General features: G+C 36.7%; 1 protein-coding gene across 5 annotated transcripts in view; it reads left to right on the plus strand.

Moving 5' to 3' along the window:
* Positions 1-15,146, plus strand: part of LOC121086374 (transformation/transcription domain associated protein) — a 96,922-nt gene that overhangs the window by 76,046 nt on the left and 5,730 nt on the right. For all 5 annotated transcript variants that reach the window (XM_040590043.1, XM_040590046.1, XM_040590045.1 and 2 more), the window contains 6 exons: positions 267-357; positions 1,528-1,727; positions 2,475-2,736; positions 11,103-11,328; positions 11,851-12,068; positions 14,245-14,429. In XM_040590043.1, coding sequence (XP_040445977.1) covers positions 267-357; positions 1,528-1,727; positions 2,475-2,736; positions 11,103-11,328; positions 11,851-12,068; positions 14,245-14,429 — 1,182 coding nt within the window. The remainder of the gene's footprint in view (positions 1-266; positions 358-1,527; positions 1,728-2,474; positions 2,737-11,102; positions 11,329-11,850; positions 12,069-14,244; positions 14,430-15,146) is intronic.

Here is a 15,146-nt window from a genome sequence, read left to right on the forward strand (position 1 = left end):
AGATCTTTTGAGCAGGCCTGGCTGGTACTCTGGCATTATGCTGTTTTCAGGTTCATCAAGCAATGTGATCTGGAAGCCCTCGTTAGGGCTTAGCAGTGTCTGTAGGGAGTTACCATTTCATCCTCTTAAGAGTTTCTGTTACTGAAGGAATCTTTAAAACAAGGAGCTGGATTGCACTCAATTACAAAGAGAACCTATACATGTTGGTCTGGTCTAGAGTCAGTTTTCCTTAACTGAGAAATATGTCTGTGTGTGTCTCTGAATAGGTGGGAAGGGTCTATCCCCAAGCTGTCTACTTCCCCATTAGGACCCTCTATTTGACCTTGAAGATAGAACAGCGAGAGCGCTACAAAAGTGGTGAGCTTGATCATGATGAATTGGTTGGGTTCTTTGTAACTTATTTTGAGCTTCACCTGATTTTATTGGGAAAACTGATTCTCTAGAAAAAATAACCAATTTATAAAGGCTAAGGGAAAAAAAAATCTTGACGAACTTCGCTTGTATTCATTTGTTCCTGTGAAGTTAAATGTACAGATGGCTTGAGCTGTCTTGAATTTTCTTGAATAAAATATTAACCAAGTAGAGTTTAATCGCCTTCATTCCCATGTCAACTTAATTATTGAGAATTACATATTCCTTACTGGATTTTTATCTTTAAAAATTGGTGGATAGAAAATTCTTGGATTACAGGTACAGATGAGCATCATAGTTTTCTGAGATGTTGTAGTCTAATTTTGTTTGAAGGCATGAACCATGTGACATTCAGTTTCTTTTCAAGTAAGTCCAACTTTTAAAAATAGTTTCACAAAGGATGAGTTCATGTAACTCAAGTGAGGGAAGCTGCTTTCCCTGAATAATCTCCACTTTAACGTTTCCGTAATAACTTCTTAAGGTGAATGTTCAAGTGAAGTTAGCATCTAAGTTTACAGAAAATAAAATCAATTTAGGCTTTGAAGAAATGTTTGGGAGGTGGGAAGAACATAAAACAACTTGTGTAACACCTTTTTTTCCAACAAGTCCTATTTCGAACTGTTATGTCAAATGATTCCACAGAATTTCATCGTTCTTTTGTCCCATATAATTTTCTGGGAATCCCAGGAGTGCACTTGAAGAATTCTCCGTTCTGTTCTGTGTTCTTTGTTATGAAGTGCATTGTTTGTTTAATTGCCTTTTCACTTGGGAATTGGTTCACTAAATTTTGAAGGACTAATTAAATAATGTCTTATTTTTCTTTGAGTACTCCTTTGGAGGAGGAGGGGATGCCCACATACCATAATACTTCACTACGTTCATATCCAGTGACAGGCGTTTCTCTGCCAAATTCTTGATATTGCCACATGCACATCTAAACCCCCAAATATTTCTTTCTAAACCCCCCAATTTTTCTGAATTTCCGTAGGTAATAAATGATTAATACTTAATGCAAATCTAAAGCAAATTCTTTGAACAATTTATTTTACTTCATGAAGACATGTCTCAGGTTTATGAAAGGTAATTTTTATGTTTCTAAAATTTTTTACTTTCTAGATTCTGGGCAACAACAGCCAAGTTCAGTTGGAAACCAGTCCCACTCTGCCTCAGATCCTGGCCCAATCAGAGCCACTGCACCAATGTGGCGATGCAGCAGAATTATGCATATGCAGCGAGAATTACATCCAACACTTTTGTCTTCTCTGGAAGGGATTGTAGATCAGATGGTCTGGTTCAGAGAGAATTGGCATGAAGAGGTATTTGGCTTTAATACACCTTCATATGTATGTATCACTTAAGGAAAAGTTAAATGCAAAATATTTATCTAGAGTTATTTTTAAACATTAAAACATAACTTTGTTTTGATTAGTAAAGTGATGTATTTGTAGAGCTGATGGTTCTGATGGGCGTTTTAAGGAGCATGGTGATTTCTGGAAGAAATGCAGAGGTTTCCCAAAACTAATAATTAGATGAATGTCTCTAGGATTTAAGCTGTTGCTTGTACTAACTCAAAATTTATATTCTTACTAAGTTTCATGGATACCAATTTCCTTCTTCATCTGGTGGTCTGTGACAGGTGGTGTTAATTGTCTGAAGTTTGAATTATAACAGGGAGCAGATGGACATGCCACTCTACTTTTATTATTTGCCTCAAAGTGTTGGGCTGTTAAGTTCTGTCTACCTAGCACAGTGTTTGTTTGAAGAAGGATTCCTCATATCACATCTTTTTCTAATATATCACAAAATATAATATCTAAAACTTAGCTGCTCTTAAAAGAGCAAGGTGTACTTTGGGGCATTTCTGCTGCTCAGTTTATTTGCGGTGCTAATAAGAATCAGTGCGCTCATTGTGACTGACCCTCTGAGGCAATTTAAAAATACAGTTTTAAATAAATGTTTCTGAGAATAACTTCACTATATAAAATGCAGCGCAGGTATAAATACTTGATGTCAAATCAGAAGTCCTGATTTTCCTGACTCTTTTCTCTTTTTTTAATCCTTAGGTTCTTAGACAACTGCAACAGGGCTTGGCAAAGTGCTATTCCGTTGCCTTTGAGAAAAGTGGAGCCGTTTCAGATGCCAAAATCACTCCTCATACTCTAAATTTTGTCAAGAAGTTAGTCAGCACTTTTGGAGTAGGTCTTGAGAATGTCTCTAATGTGTCCACCATGTTTTCTAGTGCAGCCTCAGAGTCACTAGCTAGGAGAGCACAGGCGACAGCTCAAGATCCTGTGTTCCAGAAGTTAAAAGGGCAATTTACAACAGGTAAATATTTAAAATGTTTTTTTAAATGATACTTTGAATTTCCAGAGAAATTTCCCCCTTCAAAGTTCAACTGTGAAGACATTCTGCTTTTTTTATTCTTCTTCCGCTATTTTTCTTAAGAGAAAATACAGAAAACAGCACCTTTCTGTCATTCAGCAAACCTTAAATAGTTTGTTCCAGTTTTCTGTGGAGTAGTAAAGATAATTCAAATGAAAAAACAGATGTCGACATAAAGAATTAGTATATTGTTGCATTTTTATTACCTAAAACTGTGGTCACATCACATACGTGTTTAAAGATAAATTACTTCACTATATTTTTGCAATTTGTGTAGAACTGCCTGCTATAGATGAGGGACGATAATGATCTCTATTTTACAGTGATGCCAGAATTTAATGAAATTTTTACGCCAGAACTCCAAACTGACAGTATTATGTGAAGTCTTTCAAAACAGCCTATTTCTGATGAGTAAGATTACTTCAGTGTTTTGGATAACTAGATTATAAAAATCCTATTACACAAATTTACATCATTGTTAGGTAAATTGAATCAATAACTTTAATCAGATCTAATAAAAAAGATACTTAAGGGAGGTAGCTTTTTTTGCTTCAGTCGTTTTTATCAGTGGAGTTACGTGTTTGAGTATCTAATGCTGATTTAAAATTCTAAGAAAAGGTGTACAGTAGAGCGTGGTTTTGATATATTGGGAGAAGAGTGTTAAGGCCATGTGCTATATGTGACAGGAAGTGACACCGATTGGCATCAGGGTATTGGATTGATAGAATTCTCAGTTTTGCATAAATTCCTATCAGAACTACATCAGGTTTTACTTAAAGATAACTGTTTGACAGAGTTTGACAAGTGGATTTATGATGTTTTTTCAAGCATTTTACTGATACTGTTGTGAAAATAAGTGAACTGATGGGAATCTTGTGAAAGTAACTCATTTGTAGGTATGGCCTACATAGCTTGTGCACACTGTGTATAGCATGGTGTCCTTTTTGAGACACGAGTTGCATGACAAAAGATAATGAAAGCCTTGAACCATATGATTAAATTTTTAATGGATGAAGTGTACTAGGAAGGGAAATGGAAGTAGAAACATTGTCTGTGTCTTTAATGGGAGCATACAGGGAAGAAAAAAATAATTGGGCAGTGATTAATGGAATGAAGTTTAACAAGTCCAAATGCCCGATTCTGTGCATCGGATGCAGTAATGCTGGACACGGTTGGGAGAGGGGTGGCTGGAGAGCAGCCCTGCCGAAGGGGATCTGGGGGTGCGGGCTGGGTGTGCATCAGCAGCATGCCTGGCAGCCAGGAGGGCAAATGGCATGCAGGTGTGCATCAAACACAGCGTGACCGGCCGGTCTAAAGAGGGGATTATCCCGCTGTATTGCGTGCTGGTGCAGCCTCACCTGGGGTGCTGTGTGCGGTGCTGGGCCCCACCATATCGGGACGTGAAGGTCCTCCAATGTGTCCAGAGGAGGGCAACAAAGCTGGTGAGAGAGCTGCAAGGAATGTCCTGTGAGGAGCAGCTAAGGGCTTCGGGCTTGTTTAGTTTGGAGAAAAGGAGTCTGAGGGGTGGGCTCATGGCTCTCCACAGCTTCCTGCGGAGGGAAGTGGGAAAGGGAGGTGCTGATCTCTTCTGCCTGGGATCCAGTGATAGGGCACGTGGGAATGGTTCAAAGCTGCACCAGGGGAGGATTAGGCTGAGCATTAGGAGGGATTTCTTTACTGAGAGGGTGGTCAAACACCAGAGCAGGCTTCCTGTAGAGGTGGTTGATGCCTCAAGCCTGTCAGTGTCTGAGGCTGTTGTGATGTAACCCCAGCCAGCAGCTAAGTTTAAAAACCCAAACAAACATTCATAACTGTAACGAAAAGGAGAGGGAGAGAGAGGAATAAAACCCAGGAAAAACAAAATGAGTGATGTACCATGCAGTTGCTCACCACCTGCTGACCGATACCCAGCCAGTCCCCAAGCAGTGACTGGCAGCCCCTGGCCATCTCCCCCTAGTTGAAGTTGATATACTGTGCATGATGCTCTATGGTATGGAACACCCCTTTGGCCAGTTCGGGTCAGCTGTCCTGGCTCTGCTCCCTCCCAGCTTCTTGGGCACCTGCTCACACTCACCCTGCAGAGCATGGGAAACTGAGAAGTCCTTGGTCTAGAGCAAGCACTGCTTAGCCACAACTGAAACACCAGTGCGTTATCAACATTATTCTCATGCTGAATCCAAAACACAGCACTGTACCAGCTAGAAAGAATATTGACTCTATCCTAGCTGAGACCAGGACAGAGGCATTTGGACAATGCCCTTAGTAACGTGCTTTAACTTTTGGTGAGCCCTGAATCGGTCGGGCAGTTGGGACTACATGATCGTTGTAGGTCCCTTCTGACTGAAATGCTATGCTCTGCATTTAATACTAGTTTGGACTTGTTTTTCATTTTTAATATGGTTTATATGTCTCTACATTGCAGCAGTAGTATATAGTCACTTTTTTATGGCTGTAAGTGTTGTTGATATGCTCAGGTTTTGTTGGATTTGAGTTATTTTTTTTCTGTCACAGTATCTCTTTAGTTTCTTTCCTTTGAGTGTTACAGAGATCAGGGGGTTTGGAAGTTATAAACGAAAACTAAATACAACACCAGGCTCAAATCTGCAAAATCTAAAGTAATGTTTCAGAGTGTTTCTAGAAAAACAATTAAGAAAGTTTAATTAATTGCAATTCAGTTACAATTTTTAGATAAAAAATAGAGAGGATTTTCAATTTTTATTATGATGTATATTTTTTGCATATCTTTACGGTATAAATGGTAGTTAAGTTTTTCAGGTTTGCTATCTGATCATAGAATTTACAAAGAATCATATGGAACAACATATAAAGCAAAGAACAGTAACATAGACTTGGGCATAAAAATCCTGTAAGTCATAAAATACAATGTGTTTCTTAGTAAATTTTAGTTTAATAGTAAGTAATTGCTTTCTGTATTTTTTTTTGTTGAAGAGTTCATGTTTTATTTTTTGAGTATGATTAAACATTAATGTCTACAAGATTAAAATAATTATTTTGCTTGGTACTAGATTTTATTTTATTTTAATCTAATAAATTAGTGTTTTAATCCACAAATGAAGTGTGGGAAAACAGAAGAAATTAAACTGATAAATGTACTTAGACATTTTTGTAATTTAATTCATTATGCAGAAAATGAAAGAAAGTCTTGTATTAATTTTGTAATAGCAGTAAAATGTGCATAAATAAATTAATAGGATTGTAATTACTGTACTGAAGATAGCAAAGGCGGCTATAACATAACGAGAAACCATTTGTAAATCATGCCTGCCATGTCCTTTTGTCACACTAGAATGTTCATGTTTATTTTTTCTGATTCTTAGTACCAGTTGCATTTAGATGATGGACAGCTAATTACAGCCATTGCCTTCCATTCCAAAAGTATCCAAGCTGAGGAGCTGTCTTGGAGTAAACTCTCTTCTTCAATTATTTCCAGATTAATGTTGGCAGCTATGTTTTATAGACACTTTCAAGTATGTTTGGTTGCATAATAATTTCCATCAACATCTGAGTTGCATCTTGATTCCTGTTTGGAGCCACTGGGGACTCTTGCACCATTTTTTATATTCTAAATACTTTGTGTGCAGCAGTCTGGACCATTGGAGCTTTGATAGGTCATCTTTTTCCATCCTAATGTTAAATATTTTAAAACCAAATTTTACTTTGAATTTTTTTTCCCCTGGAACTTCAAATGCATAGTTCTTTGACCATCTGTTCTTTGTTCCTTCTCTCCTTTTCTGCTAAACCTTTGACATCAAAGAACAGGCAAATGCTGAGAAATGCTCCCTTTGAGAGCTCTCTCAGCAGTGAAAGGAGGAGAAAAACTGCCTCAATTGTTCTTTTGTGGGCAGATGATAGTTTAGAGTTTGGATTGCTTCTTTCTGCAACCATCTCTCCACTCAAGCTGAATACTAATGGAAAATTCCCAAATATACCCTTAAAGGGCAAGATAACTTTCTTGGGAGTTTTGGCACCCAGCACAGTGAATTCTTTACTGTGAATGGAAACTCTGTAATCGGAACAAAGCTTCTTGAAGACCTAGTGTGTCTCTGAAATGTGGGGAGAGGGCAGGGGGAGAAGTTCTGTTAATAATTTTCAGCTTTTTAAAAGGAATATTTGGTTTCTTTTTCTCGAGACTGAGCATAGCATCACTTTGGTAGCTCTATCTTTACTTCCCTTCTAATTTTTAGATAACAGGATATTATCCAGAAAATCCAGATCAAGAGATTTGAGTTAGCATCGTATTTAAACTTGGTCTGGTCTTTGTGTCTTGGTATTTTGGAGCTGAGCGATACACCAGAAGTCCTGCATCATATTGCTGCTTACCTGTCACTGGGATTTTTCAGGTTTGTCGGTGCTTTCCAAAAGTCCTTGTGAGGTTGCTTTCTCAAAGTTTCTTTTTACAGAGTGTATAAATGTCGGAGTAATAACTTCAAAAGCAAGACAGCTTTTCTTTCTTTGAGAATGCTTGGAACTTCTTCGGTATCATATGCATAAATAATTTGGGTTGGTCTGTGAAGCTAAGCTTACATTTCAGTCCTAAGTGGCCTCTTATATGATTGGCGTCTTGTCTTTTTTTAGTTGAAGATCCTTGGGTCATGATCTTCAAGTGTGATCAGGGTCTATCTATAGTCAGAATAATTTTTAAAATCTTGCAAATGAACTGTTGCTTGCTCTGAAAGTGTTAATTCCCTGGTACTTTTAACTGATTAGAACTATTTTCTGCCAGTGTAGTAGAAGGTGAGGTAGGGGGGATGAGGTGAGGTAGAGGGGGGTGTTAGCTGCTAAGTCTTGGTTTGGAGGTATTTTCTTTGTAATGCTATGTTCGTGTTCTGTAGGTCAAGGATTGGGGCACAGGGGCTTGCTACTCTAATTTTGCTTACTCAAGTGTATTCTTCTTTTGCGTTGCTTCATGATAAGTGATGCTACAGCCCTTATTCAAAAAGAATTAAGCTTTATGTATTGTGTTAAGAACGACAAGGAGTTTTTTTAGATCTGTCTCACTGACAGGAATATTGTGCCCCCTGTTCTTTTATTGAGAGTGCAGTATTTGTCAGCATTGAGAACAAAGAGCAAGCTGCTTCAGTTGCAGTCTGTGTCATGCTCTTCTGTGAATACCTCAATTAAAAATGAGGAGGTAAACTTCCTATTCTGTTTAGGAAACGATGGTGTAAGTAGTAAGGTGTTTTAGACCAGCATGTGTTAGCTTGAGAAATATGTTCTCCAGTAGTAAGTACTGACAAAATGCATTTGTTTGAAACAAAAATACTATTTATATAGATGTCTGCAAAGCAAGGGGACTTTGTGCACAAATAATGCCTAGTCTTGTATTTCCCTTTCATCCAGCTGAAGTAATTTTTCTTCTCAGATGGGCTCTCTGTCACATGAGCAAAAAGACTAATTGAGCTCTCTGTTTTTCCTGTCTAGCATTGGGAAACAAAACAACAAAAATCCTGAAATAGGCATTTCAACAAACTAGAGCTATCCTTGTGGTTAAGTGAATGTTGTTTTTTTTTTAATAAGGAATATATATATTTTATATATATGTATATACACGTATATACACACACATATATAGATAGATAGATATGTGTGTATATATATATATGCATATTTTTACTACTTTGGTGAGTCACATTAGCACAAAACCTAGTTGCAATTTGGGGATACTTTCCTGCGCTTCAGAGATTCAGGAGATAAATTATTCAATAATTTTCTCACTTTCATGAAATGATTTACTCCCACTGCTCGCTAGAGGGTAGGCTTGGGATTATAATAAGAGTGTTTTACACTGGTACTGCAATAGATGCACTGCCCATACCACGTACAAAAAGAAAAGGGAATATTACAGTTACACTGATTTCTAACATCTGTAAATATGAAACTGTATTTTTCATTATAGACTTTTTTCTTATAGAAATGAAAAGGATTTGGTATGTGCTGTTTTTTAGCTGTTTTGATCTAGTAGGCTTAAGATTTTTACTGAAAGCTTTTAGCTGTGGATACGCAGTGAAATACGTTGGGTTATATATTCTCTAATATTTTGTTTAAGTAACAGAATAGCAAAATGAAAGGAGTCCTAGGCTGCGTGATTTTATTTGGTAATAGTATCCTGTACATGTAAAGAAAAGAACTTGGAGAAAAAGAGTGTATGTATAGAACGATATGAACTGTCCTGGTTGAAAGAACAAATGTTCTAAGCTTGTTTGTAGGAGTAGGTCTTGTGGATAATCAGAGTTTTGAGTGGTTTTAATTGTGGTTGAAAAAAACTTGTATGTGCAGTAATTACTGTACTCATGTACTTAATTCACTGTTGGCATACGTGCAGATAGATGCTTGTAGCACATTTATGTGGTCAAATTAATTTCTTCTTCGAGCAGCAGTCATGACTCTCTTGCGTTTGTTGCAGGGGTGGGTGGTATTTTTTCCCCCAACGCTTTTTAAAAATTCAAGTCTGTTAACTTGTATGACTTGGGATGCCATAACAAGGTTTACAGAGAAAGCAGGTTATCTTCTAATCCAAGTGTGTTTAATCGCTCATTGTTGTGGTACTGAAGTGCTGAACCATAATTTTATGCATGTGGCTTATGCGTTTCCCTCTTCTGGGAAATTCAAACAGATTTATTTATTTGTTTGTTTGTGGTGTTCTGAAACTGTAGTGAAAGCAGTGTTGAGAAGATGGCATTGATGTTGTCCCAGAAAATGGTTGTTATTACAGTTGCAATATATACAGAATTATTTGCATAGTGTGTTGAAGACCATGTATTGACCTTGGGAAAGTTCTTCCATTGCTTGCATGTGGGCTACAGGAGGTAGTTGCATGCTGCAACACTGTTCGGTTGTAAAGGAAAGAGCAGGCTGTTTGCGTAATATTGTAATTTTTGCTTAGGCTGTCAGATCTTTTCTTCCTGTGGTGGCACGAAATTGTTAGCTAAGCCAGGAAAGAATAAGGAGAATTTTCTTGCATCTCTGCATAGGAGAAAAATAGTAATAGCAATTTTACTACCTGTCCTGCACTTGTGCTTGCAGATTCTATGGTCTATCCTCAGTTCAGGCTCTTTCATCCCTTTTAAAAGCAAAAAGTCTCCGCTGATTTTAAATAAATAATTCACTTAGTGAAACAGGTAGAGAATGACAGTGCTAGACTTCTCCTCTCACTAAATGATCTGATCTAATCTAATAATTTCAGTTTATTACTGCTTTCTTACTATGCAATCTCTCTGGTTGCAGTAGTATATATACTGCTGAATACAGTAGTAGTATTGAAAATTTTCACAGGATATTTTTCTAATTTTTGCATGACTATTGTCGCGATGGAGGGAAAACAGTCACTCAATATGAGTGATCAGCAGACTTCGTTTATTGTACCTTACAGTCACCTTTTATGCCTTGTTATAATTAGCTCATACATATTACAAGAGTTAAGCACATTATTGGTTAGTTGCCTAAATATCAAGCCTGCCCCTAGTTTCTCTTCTGTAGTTATCTGTTCCCACCTGCAACATTCTTTTCCCATCACAATCTTCCTGTTATATTTTTGCTTTACTTCAGATAAGCTGAGAGCGATGTGCATTTTTGTCCAGCCAGCTGGACTATGTGTATGTGACCCTTTTCAGCTAGCCAGTTACCCACAGACTATAAAACAGGAAAATCTTAAGAGCGTCATTGTTTACTAAATAACAGTATTTTAGAGCTGTGTACAGAAAAGAAGTAGAAGATTCTGACAGATTTAAGTTATATATAATTTTAGGACTCTATACAAGATTTTATACAGAGATGAAATATTGAACAGCTCTTCTACACTATTGAATTTTATAATTTGTTGGTTGTAGTGTTATTGCTGTTGTATGATCCTATACTGATTATGCTCTGATTATACTGATAGTGCTAGATACTAAGAAGGAAGTTAACTCCATCCCAGCCAAAACCAGGACACACTCTTCCTTGATGATTCCTATGTCTATTCTGTGTTTGTCTGAACTTGCTAGTTTTTCTTTGTGGATTCACAGGTAGCCATGTTTCTCTGCTGGACTTGCTTGGTAGTATGCCTCCCCTTTTTTGTGTGAATTGCTGACTGTAGTAGCTTTCCATTTTACTACAGTATTTGAGATCAGTGTGATGCTATTCTACATAAAAGGTGTGTGTGCTATATGTGGGACTCCTTAAAGTATTTCTCTTCAGGGCATGTGCCTGAAAGAACCTCTTTCAAAATGCAAACTTCAGACACTTGGTAGTTAAATATACTATGTAGAATTTTAAACTCTGAGGATGTATATGTATTTTTTTTCTTTTAGACTTTGACTTCAGTGTGCCAGGGTCAATGAAACTTCACAATCTTATCTCTAAACTGAAGAAATGGATCAAAATTCTGGAGGCAAAAACTAAACAGCTTCCAAAGTTCTTCCTCATAGAGGAAAAGTGCCGATTTCTAAGTAATTTTTCAGCTCAAACTGCAGAAGTAGAGATACCTGGAGAATTCCTTATGCCAAAGCCAACACATTACTACATCAAGATAGCAAGGTAACCTAAAAAATAGCCTTGGTAGCTGTAATTCTGAAAACAGAGAAGAGAATAAAAACTTCCTCCATTTGTCCGCTCTGCAAAAGTAGATGTTATATACATTTAACTTATTTAAATTACGTATCTAGAGTCATACTTTCATAAATGCCTTTTTTTTAATCTATCCTCCTGTAATTTTACATTGCCTCACTAAGGAACTGTACTGTTACATGAAGAGTATATTTGATTTTCTGTTATGTTGATACAAGTTGATATTAATTCTTCTGTTGTAGTCAGCACAGGCACTATTCTTCAAAATGGTGATAGAGGTCTGATCTAATGATTAATATTGCTCAAGAATTGTGTTTTCTTAAATAAAAAACAGAAGAGCTTTCTTACTACAAAATAGAGACCACAGGCTAAAGGGATAATAGAATTGTACCTTGTAACACACTTGCACTGCCTTATTTCTTTGGTGGTTTTGTTTGTTTAATATCAGAGGAGATTAGCTTGGATGCTTTACTATCCTTTCCTTCCTGATAGGTTTATGCCCAGAGTGGAGATAGTTCAGAAACACAATACTGCAGCTAGAAGACTCTATATTCGAGGCCATAATGGAAAGATTTACCCATACCTCGTAATGAATGATGCTTGCTTGACAGAGTCTCGTAGAGAAGAGCGGGTGTTACAACTTCTTCGCCTTTTGAACCCCTGCTTAGAGAAACGGAAGGAAACCACAAAAAGACATTTGTTTTTCACAGGTACTGGAAAGAGGTTTTATGTTATTTTTAAATATGTTACACTCAAAGATTGTAAATGCTAAAGCTTTTGATAGCTACTAATCGTTGATACTGAAGTTTTTGAATATTCAGAAGGCAAATTCACATCTGCCTAGGTGATTAGTCTTTTCTGACATTGTAGCAACCCTCTGAAGAAGTAAAGTTGATTGCATGTGATCTAGGGTGTTTTTAAAAGAGCTTATACACATAATTTGTGGTATAAAGTTCAGTTGTGAATAACATGCATAAGGCAGAGGCATGGCTATTGGATCTGTTGCTATGGTAATGGATACATGTACTTCAGAACAAGCATTGAGAAACAATTGGAGAGGGACAGGACAAAACTTTTTCTCCCCAAATTGCAATATACAGATACTGAATTTCTTTTACCTCTTCCACAGAATGCAGAAGATTTTTTTTATTAGAAGTTTGAATTTGATACATAGTTTTTGGATTCTCTGATGTGAGAACATATCTCTGTAATTTTTCAAGTAAATTAAGTGTTCACTTTCAGAAATAATATATACTGATTGGTTAGTGTGCTTCATAATAGTTGAACTCTTCTGTTCTCCAGATACTAAGGCTGTTGGCAAATTCCAGCTTACAGCTGTGTAGCTGCTTCATATGAATGTATAAATACGTTTCATTTTAGAAGGTCAATGAATCACTTCATATAAACGAGTTCTGTACATTGCATTAGTTGGTCCTAATAATCCTTGGTTGGTGAGCAGGAAATATATTATGGATAAGGGAAACCAATCAAAGACGCTAAGGCAAAGCTGCTGCTTTGCTGTTGTCCTTTCTAAAAGTGCTGAGATCTGATTTTAAAGAATTATGGTTTTATCAGTCCCTCCTTTTGGGCTAATAGTATCTATTGATATGAAGTTGCTTTATGAGCTTAGGTGGCCAGATGATGCAAGTTGCACTTAGAGAGCTAGAGATGCATATTTGAGTTCTAAGTTTAAAAGACCAAAATGTACGACCCAAAGGATTTGTTATAACAAAAGATAAATATAGTATCTCTACATATGCGAAGACAATTTTGCATCACAGTAAGGTCAAAAGAACAGAAATGCAGTGGATAAAGCCTTGAAAGATAATGATAAACAAGGCCACTGATGCAGAAATACATCTATATAACACAATTATTAAAGTAATACGTTTTCATTCAGAGAGCTGTTTTTAAACTATAGTGTTTGCGGAAATAATTCTGTATCTTGGTTAGATGCTATTTGAAAGAAACCTAAAGAACATTAATTTCTCTGCTGGCAGAGGTTAATGGAAGCAGACCAGAAGAAATTGCTCATTAACACCCCTTCTGCAGAATGCATTTTCTTCTTTAAGATTGAAGAAATTGCATCAAACAATTTAAATGCATTTAAACAACTTTTCCCTGTATTTCTGAGGTTAATTATTACAGCTTCTGAGGGAAATGATGAGAGAACAGTTTTGGTGGTAACTGGAGATTGCTGTCAAACAGTACAAACTGTTGCTGGACAAGCTGGCTATGGAAGAAGCCTTGTCTGTCTCAATGTAGGTGGGGATGCACGTAGGATTTAGTTGGATGATACATCTGTTGAGCATCACGGAAGTGAAAATATGGGTTTTGCAACTTTACTGCTCATCAAGGAAAAGCTTTGTGGCTTTTCTGATTATTGAATTATTTTCTGTGTCTTCCCTATGTTGTTTTCAAATAGCGTCATTTAAATGTCTGTTCCTCAACTGTGTTCAGATATTTTTCCTTCGGTTTTTCTGAATCACTTTAGATACCCTATTGAGCTAAGTAGTTTTGTTCTTCAAAGTCATTTTTATTGACATGATGCCAGTGTCATGTAATCAGATATTACAAACCCATTTGCATCTGAGAATAGCGAGTGCTGAATTTATTTTTTTGCTACTGTAGTTGCTGTTTCTGTTAAGATGAAAAAAATCTACTATTAAATTTCTTTATAACTGAGCTTGTGAATTAGTTATGAATGTAGTAATAAAATTTTTCTCTTCATATACTTCAGCTGATTATCACAGTTGTATTTTAAGGGCTGATATTTGCATGCTAATTCTTCTCTTAATATTTGGGTTATGGATTAACTGTTTTATTTTGCTCTTCCCCCACCCCCCCTGCCCTCATCTTCTCTTACCCTTCTCACATTACTCCTAGTCCCCCGTGTTGTAGCAGTTTCTCCACAGATGCGTTTGGTAGAAGACAACCCCTCTTCTCTTTCCCTGGTGGAGATTTATAAGCAACGCTGTGCCAAGAAAGGCATTGAGCATGACAACCCTATTTCTCGTTACTATGACAGACTGGCAACTGTCCAAGCACGAGGGACTCAAGCTAGCCATCAGGTATTAGAATATATAATGAATTTTATTTAATCAAGGGCTTTTCTTGAGGACTGTACTATAGTGTGTCCAGCTCCCCTCTCCCCCTGGACTCTTCACCTCTAATTAGGTGCGAGACAGATATTTTTTGCAGAGGTGGTGTTTTGATTTTTTGGGGGTTTATTTTGTTTTTGCTTAATGTTTTCTTGGGAACTCTTATATCTCTTTGGTATTTTAGATTATCTTGGAAAGCTTCAAAAAAGCTGTATTCATTTTATTCTAGGATGTTTTGTAACTGAAACTGTAACAGACAAGGCATTGGTTGGTTTTTGACCCTTTTGTATAGTGCTTTGAAAATAATGAATTGATAACATGGGAAACAGCATTCCTGATTTACATAAGCAGTTACAGCATGGTATGTGATTTAGGCTTCCCCATCTTCTTCTAATGTATCTCCTAAAATTGCCAGTGGGTTCATTTCATCGGAGTCAAATAAAAACAGTTGAGTTATCTCACCCTAATAAATGATAGTACTCCGAAAGAACAAAGCCCCCTCTCTCTGTAACCTCCACCAAACTTCCAATTGTGATAAATAACCTTATTTCATTTTTTTTTATCTTAAGGTTAATGCAAATTCTTACATAAAATGCCAGTCTCATTTCATAAATAGCTATTAGAAAATACATAGTATACATGTATCACGGACATAATTTAAAGAAATTATCTTTTCAGTCTTTCTTC

Source organism: Falco naumanni, chromosome 4 (assembly GCF_017639655.2).
Source record: "Falco naumanni isolate bFalNau1 chromosome 4, bFalNau1.pat, whole genome shotgun sequence".
NCBI classification, from domain to species: Eukaryota; Metazoa; Chordata; class Aves; order Falconiformes; family Falconidae; genus Falco; species Falco naumanni.